The sequence below is a fragment of the Lottia gigantea genome (genome assembly GCF_000327385.1).
Source record: "Lottia gigantea unplaced genomic scaffold LOTGIsca_11, whole genome shotgun sequence".
Classification (NCBI taxonomy): domain Eukaryota; kingdom Metazoa; phylum Mollusca; class Gastropoda; family Lottiidae; genus Lottia; species Lottia gigantea.
This window is the reverse complement of record NW_008707001.1, coordinates 776239-786634: the sequence shown is the minus strand read 5'-3', so window position 1 is coordinate 786634 and position 10396 is coordinate 776239. Positions and strand designations below refer to the sequence as shown.

The window sequence follows — 10396 nt, the reverse complement described above, 5'->3', positions numbered from 1 at the left end:
AAACTAGCGACCCAATGACAGATCTAAAAGCAACTCCTGTCAAATGTGTATGGCGGGGGAAAGCGGCCAAAAACCTAATGCTACGTAGAAATGTCTAATTTACATTACTTACATTTCTCCACTCAATTATCTTTATTTAGGTCAATGTCAAGGTCGAAGTATTTTATAATCGACACAATAATTTCTCCTAAACTAAGGGGGGGTAACTCTTGTGGGGTTATAGTCGAATGTCCCCATATGTCAAATGTCCTCATATGTCAAAATGGCTGTACTTGATGCTGCCAACATCTTATCTCAAATATCGATCTTCAATTTTATTTAAATAACCCAATCAAGTACAGATACATTCAACATATTGCTAAATTAAGATTATCGGCACATAATTTAGATATTGAAACTGGAAGATTTAAAAAGATTGAAAGAAAAGATAGAAAATGTACACTTTGCAACCTGTTTTTTTTAAAATTGATACAATTGTTATCTGTAAATAATGTAAAAGAGTTATCGAAACTTGGTCTGTTTTTATTTTTATTTAACCAAAGAGGAAATGAGACTAATTGAAAGCTGTAATTGTTTATATATCTGTATATATCTGTATATATCTGTATATATCTGTATATGTCGCTATGTATTATGTATTCTGTATGCCCGATGAGCATACTGTCTTAAAGAAATAAAGAATTGGATGAATTGTGATATCACTATGACTCCAACATCTTACGCAGGCAATTTGGAAAAAGTGCCAAGAACTGAGTTTGCAGGTATGTCTTATTTATACATCTATAATACCATAATAACCTTCACTAACATTACATGATATAGCAGTTATTAAGAAATATATGGGGACATCTTGACTAAAAGGACTCACTCAACTAAAACATTTTATGCAAATGATTGTATAATGTAGTCCAGGCTATTTTTAGAAATCTTCTTTCTCTCTTCCTTTTGAGGTTTCTGCATATCTATTTTTAGGTAATTTTTGGTCTAGATTTGGAATTTGATGTCTGAAATTGCATTATCTTTCAGATTTGGTGAGATGATGAGAGACCTAAAGGCGGAAGGCTAATTCTAAAAATAGTCGTTTTGTGAAGTGCCAAACTTAGTGGATGAGTATAACTGGTAGTAGTCTACTTTCAATTTTAGTAGCTCAAAATTTTCATGGTCATCATATAATGAATTTTTTAGGAGATATTGAGAACTGGTTAGGCTTTCATTCGACATATTGGAAAGCTTTCAACGAAATTTCTGGAAAAAGTAATAGAAGGTTGAATTTCGTGTTTTAACATGGGAAGAGATGGCAAATGAATTAGTGGAGTGAGTCCATAACCCCACAAGAGTAACCCCCCTTAGTTTAGGAGAAATTATTGTGTCGATTAGAAAATACTTCGACCTTGACCTAAATAAAGATAATTCAGTGGAGAAATGTAAGTAATGTTAACAAGAAGTCATCTAATGTTTATGGTAGATGTTTCAGATTGTAAAATCAATTGTGCATAAGAGGTTATATGCATTTTGTATTAGAGGTTTCTTGTTTTTTGTAGGTTTTTGCCGCTTTCCCCCGCCATAAATGTGACCTTTTGAGTCCGTTGTAACATCACATCAGCATATCACGCCTGGGGAAAGAGAGGGGAGAGATATGACTGACTAGGTTTCTATAAATAACACCAGCCATCACTTAACTCTGGGTTATATTCTAGAGGATGGTCCACTGGGGTACTATTATCTGTTTATAGAAACACCAGACATCACCTAACTCTGGGTTATATTCTAGAGGATGGTCCACTGTTGTATTATTGCCTGAAACACCAGACATCACATAACTCTGTAATTTGTCATTCCACTTATATGAGTCATTCCTCTAGTTGTTTTCTGGTGTCACGTCAGTTTCCATTTCACTAGACCGAAACACCCTGTCTCTCAATATTATATAGAGTCAGCTTGTCGGTCTACCATTCCACATGACAGATTCTATCTTTTTAAAGGTGTTCTCCAGTTTCTATAAGTTTCCAATAGTTTCTATTAGTTCTCAATAGTTTCTATTAGTTTCCAATCTATTATTTCCAATAGTTTCTTAGTTTACAATAGTTTCTATTAGTTTCCAATAGTTTCTATTAGTTTCCAATAGTTTCTATTAGTTCCCAATAGTTTCTATTAGTTTCTAATAGTTTCTATTAGTTTCCAATGGTTTCTATTAGTTCCCAATAGTTTCTATTAGTTTCTATTAGTTTCCAATAGTTTCTATTAATTTCCAATAGTTTCTATTAGTTCCCAATAGTTTCTATTAGTTTCCAATCTATTATTTCCAATAGTTTCTTAGTTTACAATAGTTTCTATTAGTTTCCAATAGTTTCTATTAGTTCCCAATAGTTGCTATTAGTTCCCAATAGTTTCTATTAATTTCCAATAGTTTCTATTAGTTTCCAATAGTTGCTATTAGTTCCCAATAGTTGCTATTAGTTTCCAATAGTTTCTATTAGTTTCCAATAGTGGCTATTAGTTTCTATTAGTTTCCAATCTATTATTTCCAATAGTTTCTATTAGTTTCTAATAGTTTCTATGAATTACCAAAAGTTTGCAATTATTTTTAATTACATGAACTAGTAAAAAATGATATGATTTGAAATGTTTACATTTAAACAAACAGGGGTTCATGACAGTTAGGAAAAGTAATAATCACTCTTGTGGAATATAGGGTTAGCAGGGTGGACTGGGACGTGTGTATTTGCTTCAAATTACAGTGTGTGTGCGTGTGCATACATTACGCATAAGAAATGTGGTTTTGATGACAAGGTTTTGTACTAAACTATATTTAAATGGTGTTATTCTTATCTTATCATTTTATTATATGACTATCGTATTTACATTAATACAATGAAATAAAATTGGTAATGGTGGCCATTTTGAAGGGCTTAAGTGAAGTTTTAGCTACTTGTACGTTTCAAAATTCATCAAGAAGTATTTTATTGAGGTCCTTATGCTGAAAAAGATTTATTATTTAGACATTTGTTATAAGAAATCTAGGAAATGACGGCCATTTTTGGACGCCATTTTGGATTGCAGAAACGATCATAGTAAATTTTTTGAGGACTGTCAGTATATTAGTAGTCAACCTATCCTAAAAAAACACTTTAAGAGAAATGTCTCAGCTCAAGAGCCCAGTTTGATATTATGATTTTCCATCACAAGCGGACACGAGATGCCAAACGACAGGAGGATGTAAAAACCTTTCCCCTAGGCAGAATCATTGGGGAAATATTTCTGGAGTTCACCTAACTATACTCTATCAGAAAAACTAAGAATCATCCCTGTCTCGTTTTTTTCCAATAACCCTGACATTTTGGAGTAATTCTATTCGACTACTAAAAGGATGTATACACTGTACTAGGTGTTTCGAAATTAGACCCCCCACCCCTCAACACTTTTTTTTCAATTTGCTGAAGGTGGTAGGGGTGAGATAGGGCTTTTTCTAAACATTAGTACATTCAGTTCACACTGTGAGAGAGAGATACAAAATCAAGAATTGATGAAATTTAAGAATTTTATTATTTACACTTTTTACATTTCTTCAATAACAAATTTCATTTCATTATCATTTTAATCAACTAAACTGGTATGGTCGGACTGCTAGATTGAAGGTTGTCTGTCTTAATTACCTTCAACTTAATTAACAACACCGATTCACATTCAATAAAGGGACAGATGCATCATTCTTTTACCTTAGTTTCAGAAACGGGATTTTTTTAGCTTAGCCAGTACTATCACTCTGTACTGTCCCCTTAAGGAATACAATAACATTAATTTCTTCAGTATCAGTCTAATTTAAATCATAAACACGAACAATTTAATAATATATTGTACTACCTGGATTAGCAGAAATAGTTTTACATGACTATAATATAACAAACAATTCAGATAAAATGGTAAAAGAAAATCATACATGTATCATGTTTATTACTGTCTCAAAATACATGTAGAGAGAAATGAAATGAAATGAATGGAGTTTTACATCCTACTTTTCTGCACAATGTGGGCTAATGAAGATGGTCAAAATAGAGAGGACTGCTTGTCTTAATTCTTAATATTATCTTTATATTATGAAGGAAGTTTCATATCTCTGCAAGATCAACATTTCAAAAACAATTTCAACAGCTCAATTAAAATCAGTTTTTATTTTCCCTTTCCTTTCGCTTTTCCACCTTTTCCTGCTTTCCCTTGAAAACCTTTATTTTTCTTGGGAGGTCGACCACCAGCCTTGCTCCTTCTCATTGGTTTATCTCCCCTTTTCTTTCTACCCCCTCCATCTTTAGTAAATACAGCACTGAAATAGATACATTGTATAAAACAACATTCAGTATATACTCTGATAATATCTACTAAAACAGACGTTACAACATAGTGCCCATGAGAAGCGGTGAATATTGCCAGGTCAACAGCCCAGGTGAAAAAAACATGGTCAATCTCTCTTTAAAACTTTGTATAGAATACATACCTTTCATCTGGTTCCTGTGACATGAAATGGCTGGCAGCTTTAGCCACGTTGATTGGTACCGCATGACTTAATGTCTTCAATATCCTCAGTTGTTTATCTTTTTCTTTTTTCATATCTCCCACACACGGTTCAAACTGAAATAGTCAGACCAACCAGATTTAGATTTATTGACTTTGAACGTAGACAAGAAACAATACAATAATGAAACAATAATGAATCTAGCCCCACAAACCCCCAATAATGAATCTAGCCCCACAAACCCCAATAATGAATCTAGCCTCACAAATCCCAATAATGAATCTAGCCCCACAAACTCCAATAATGAATCTAGCCTCACAAATCCCAATAATTCTAAGTTATAAAACATTTATAATGAAAATGCGAGGACCACAGATTGATGACTGAAAATTGGAATGGTCCAAATTGATGAATAAACTTCTAAACAATCCCAATAATTGTTATATGATTACTGAATATTTACCAGCTATCTTATAGGCTGCTAATAAATTATAATCAAATAATGGAATGATGTAAATTGAAGCTATCAGTGTACCTGATACACATAAAAAGTTAGAAACCTCTTTACAATCTCTTTATGAGTTACCTTTCGTTTTTTCCCTTTAACTGTATTTTTCTCCTTTGGTAATCTTTCTGTAAATTTTCCCAGTGAGGCTGTAGATTTTTTAGCCAGAACAAGAGCTCGACCAAGTTGATCTTTATTAGGTTTCTCTACAGGAGTCAACCCAACACCAGGTACTGTAATCAAATAAACATTATTACATTTTGTGGACACTCTGGAAGAGATGCTGAGTTGATAAACCTTGATACCTAATATACAGTATTAGCTATGTGGACTCTCTGAAAGGGGTGCTGAGTTGATAAAGCCAATAGCAGAATGTCATCAAGTGACAAGCTAAATTAGAAATGGAAGAAACTTGAATGCAGATTTATTAAAGTTTTATTTCTGTACCAAAAATATCTTGAGGGACAGAACTCTTTCATGAACAATTAATATTCTAAAGATAACTCTTTGATAACTGTCCACTTTTCTTTCCTCGAGATCAAGATGAGTCTATCAACCAAATAGGACACGCAAACAAAGTATCCTATAACTATTGTTATTGTAATAAATAATAAAACTTGACATCAAATACCATCTTTTAATACCCAACGTTTCATCAAAACAGTTTTGTAATCACCACATTGTTATTGCAGTGGCTTTAAGATTGTAATTGTAATTGTATTTGAGTGAAATTTAAAGAATTTTACCTTTTCCACCATATTGAGATCTAGCAATATTACGTAATCTCTGTAACTCATTCTTTGCTCTTCGTTCTTTTCGCTCTGTTATTCTCTTTTCAAACGGGTCCTCGTCATCAGCTGTAAAAACACAAATCACCTTGTAATGTCTGTCAATTTCATGCACCAAACAAAGCAAATACTTTAATTCTACTGTCAATATGTTCAATTTGATCATGATATTTTGTTGAAAAAAACCCGACATGAAATTTATCAATAATTTCATATCACAAGTCAAAATGGTCTTCCAAAATATCTCGGTTTATTTCAACTAGAAATCAACTAATAAATAATTTTGTTTTGTGTAGAATTTCTCATTTACAACAAAACGTTTTGAGAAACTCGGCCCTCGTTAAATAAGAAAATGTAATACCTGCATTAGATTTCATCTCTATTAACCAGTCTTTTGTATCATCATTAGCTCGATTGTAGCCATAACGGGGCCGAAATTCCTGGAAAAAAAATACAGTTTACACTAAATATCATTCTTATAACACAGTCAAATTCTCACCATCGACTTATTCAATCTAAATTTTTATAATTTAGTTGTTGAGTAAAAGTTTCAACTTCTAATCTTTTTGTGTCAAATTCACTTTTGTCAAATCTATCTGAAATAAAATTCTAAATTTTATACCTTGTGTTGTTCATCCCAGGCCATTTTATCTTTACCCTTCTTCTTATGAATTCCCTTGGCCTTCGCAAATTTCTCCCATTTTGTTTCTGGTCTAGGTTTAGGTAACTGAAAAAAAAATCATTTGGATTAAGATCTAGCTCTAATTTAAAATGATAATTCTAATGTAAAGAGCTGTGGATGTCTTTGTTTTGATGGTCTTTACAGGTATGACAATTTTGACTACAGATGATAATTCCACATGAATTAGAAAAATCTGAATTTGACAAGTTCTAATGCTATCATTATTTAGAAACAGTAAGAATTCAAAAGACAGAAAGAAAGAGTCAAAGTATTTAACTGAAAGATAAACCATACTTACTCTCTTCTCTCTAGGAATTAACGTCTTAGCTTTTGGAAGCTGGAAAATAAAAAACATACACTATACAACAAAAACATTAAAATAAATATTCCAGACATTAACAGAGAAAATTGCTTTCACAGACTTGGTAAGAGTCATTAAGGACACCAAGTAGACAACAGTTAGTAAGTTTCTAGTTAACTTAAAACTTTCTCAGAGGCTAGATAAAACATGAAATATTAAATGGAAATTTACATCTTACTTTTCTGCACCTAATTGGGCTAATGAAGATAGGCAATGCCACGCAGTGCACAATGAGGCAAGTTCGCAACTGATCAAACAGGTGTAAAGTATATTTTATTATCTTCAGACTAAATTCAAACGTACCTTAGCCAATACTGTATTATCAACTCGTTCTACTGGCAACTAAAATAAAAAAAGAATACTTAAATCAATAATCACATTTTACCCCATGTAGGCATAGTACATTGATCATGTGATTTAGGTATATTGCAAACAAATCATCACGCGATAGCCAAATATTGCAATCTGAATATTTATTCTTATTTTAGTCAAGCTTACTGCGAGGCAGGATAGAACTTGACAGGTTACAAATAAAACAATCGATGTTCAGTAGACTTGTCTCGTCTACATGTAAACAGTTAACCATTATAATGATGATGAGTTCTCTAACAAAATATTATAGACGCATTGTCTGGTATTTAACACATCCAGCATTGCTGGGTGCTGGTTGGTATGTAACAGCTAGCTAGTGAGAGAGGATGGGGAGGGAGTACATACCATCCATAACTGATTAAAGAGTAACTGTGTATTATCTCTAGCCAGGTTATTGATGAAGTCATCCTTATTCGATCTGAAAAATATATCAGGACAATTATTTTGTGAAGCTTTTTAACACCAGTAATGATAAACACATTATAATCATATACTAGGGCAGTAGCCTGTTACATAACTTGGAGCTATGTCAAGAGTATTTTATGGCCAGCATGGGATGAAATTGGCAAAACTGTGATCATGGACCCTTTCCAGTTCTTTGAAGAACTAATATTGAAAGGTCCACCAGAGCAGATCTAACTTTGCTGACAGTATCTGACCCAGAGCCGACATGAACAAGATATCTGGGTTTAATTTCAAATAGAAGCTGATGATATGTCAAACAAAATAGACCGAAGATCAGCAAGAAAGTCAAAGGAGGTTGACAGGCTGAAAATGTAAACAAACCCACGTGGGTTTTTCACGGACAGTTGAGACGGAAAAATGGCCATTTACTTGAACAATTTAACATCGATTGGGTTAGGATCACACGCCAGCAGGTTCCCTTCGTCGATTTCAACATCGGCATCTTTTTCAACGAAGATTGTTTTATATTTTGACTCTTTTTCAGCCTCTTCTCGTAAAATACTTTCCACGAGGTCTGCCATGTTTGCGGAAATGACGTTAAAATTACAGACTATGGAAATGATTGGCTTTTGACATCATTGTTAGAACCAATCAAAATATTTGTTACAAAATCATGAGGATATTTTTTCAGTTTCGATTATCCAGACTCTCGCTAACAAGGAAGACTGGATAATCTGAAATTTACTCACTTCCTGAAGTCCGACCGACTTCGTAGCTAAAAATGTCAGAATTTTACTAAATTTATGAATTTAATCACAAAATGACACTAATTTATGGTGGGATTTAGCTGAATATTCGCTGAATTTGGAGTTTGAAGGATTATCAAAATGTGGAAGAAGGAGAATTTGAGGAAAAACTTTCTTAGAGTGAAGCAAATAGCTGACCAAAATTTGGGAAGGTGGGGCAAATTTTTTTATTCATTAATTTTGACAAGAAGTTTGTCACTCCTATAAAATAAATCTTCTAAATTAATCTACCAGAGAGCCATTGTTGCAGAGAATAGGCTTTTTGTCTTTTAGGCTGAAATTGAAGTAGTCAAAGCTACAGGAATGCCACTCTGACAGCTGTAAAGACAGCCAATAGATGATTTTATATTGTTAGTTTATTGTATGTAGCCTACTGACTGACTGACTGGAAAATGACTCATTCCAGGACAGAAAGAAGAATAGATCTATACCTTCATTTTACTGTCATAAGCTTGTTTAATGGATATAAAATGGCTGAAACCAAATGAACTTGACAAAAAATTTGATCTGGCTACTTCAAACATTTACTAGATCTAATCCTTTTATGTGCATATTACTGTTAGTGAAACACGGTTCAATCTTGTGTTTGAGTAAATCATATTATATCTGCTGTAATACAAGCTTGAACCAAGAAACAGATAAAACATAACTGATGCATAACTTTTAGATAAAATGTTAGGCACAGGCCTTCATATTGATAATCTTAATCTTTTATTTACAACCAAACTAACCTTATACCTTGAATATAAATATTGGTAGGACTATGTCAACACTATCAGTTGAACTAAAATTGATAATAGGCCAGCGATATATCTTTATCACCTGTCCTTGGTTTCTTACATTCTAAGCAGGATTTGTGCATAATTATAAACTTTATTTATAAGTTACTAAAATGTACCAAATTCACAATTTTTTAATAACAGGAGGGCATTTGTTGTAATTTGAGGCTGGTGAAGCTTTTTATCATGTCGATATTGCAAAGGCCCTTAAATTTCATTGGCAGCTTATAGGTTTGGATAGTGACGTCATAAATCCCTTAGTTTTAGTGCAAGATTCACTGACGTCTGAACTAACACTAACAATTGGAATGGTTCAAATTGATGCTTCCAGTGTCCCTCATACACATAAACAGTTTAGAAAACCTCTTTACAATCATTTGGATCAAATTGGAATGGTTCAAATTGATGCTTCCAGTGTCCCTCATACACATAAACAGTTTAGAAAACCTCTTTACAATCATTTGGATCAAATTGGAATGGTTCAAATTGATGCTTCCAGTGTCCCTCATACACATAAACAGTTTAGAAAACCTCTTTACAATCATTTGGATCAAATTGGAATGGTTCAAATTGATGCTTCCAGTGTCCCTCATACACATAAACAGTTTAGAAAACCTCTTTACAATCATTTGGATCAAATTGGAATGGTGCAAATCAATGCTATCAGTATAACTGATACACATAAAAAGTTTAGAAAATATCTTAACAATCCCTTGAAGTAGAATAAGAACGAGGAATATAAGAATATTAGGCTGTAGGTTATTTGAGGGTGGTACATTAAGAAGAATTAGAACCAGGAAAATAGACCAAATTGCCTAGTTTCAAGATTATTTTATATGACTATAGTAAATCATTGAGCCATGATGATTCATAATGTTTGATTTTACATCCTTGTGTACCTTGTTTTTATTTATTCAGTTCTTTAGTCATTTTTGTGTTACCTTTAATAGATTAATTGTATATTGTTGAAAATCAGATTATTTATAATAAGTTATCAGCACATGAAGTTTATAAATCAATTATTACTCTTTCTATTAATATTAGGCCTTATGGGAAAAGCATAAACAATTTTATTCAACGACAAAAAAATGATAAATCTGTGTACAAAAGGAGATATGTTTGTTTAACAATTGTTGTTATTTTGAACCTTGTGTATCCCTTAATACTAGTCATGAAATTAAGACACAACTC

General features: G+C 32.7%; 1 protein-coding gene across 1 annotated transcript; it reads right to left on the bottom strand.

Moving 5' to 3' along the window:
- Positions 1–4464: 4464 nt before the first annotated feature.
- LOTGIDRAFT_110056 (hypothetical protein) lies at positions 4465–8201 on the bottom strand (the record flags this gene model as incomplete). Its single annotated transcript, XM_009047034.1, has 9 exons — positions 4465–4623; positions 5094–5245; positions 5759–5869; positions 6162–6240; positions 6423–6527; positions 6781–6819; positions 7147–7185; positions 7561–7633; positions 8050–8201. 9 exons carry the CDS (start codon positions 8199–8201, stop codon positions 4465–4467), a joined length of 909 nt encoding a protein of 302 aa, XP_009045282.1.
- Positions 8202–10396: the final 2195 nt, after the last annotated feature.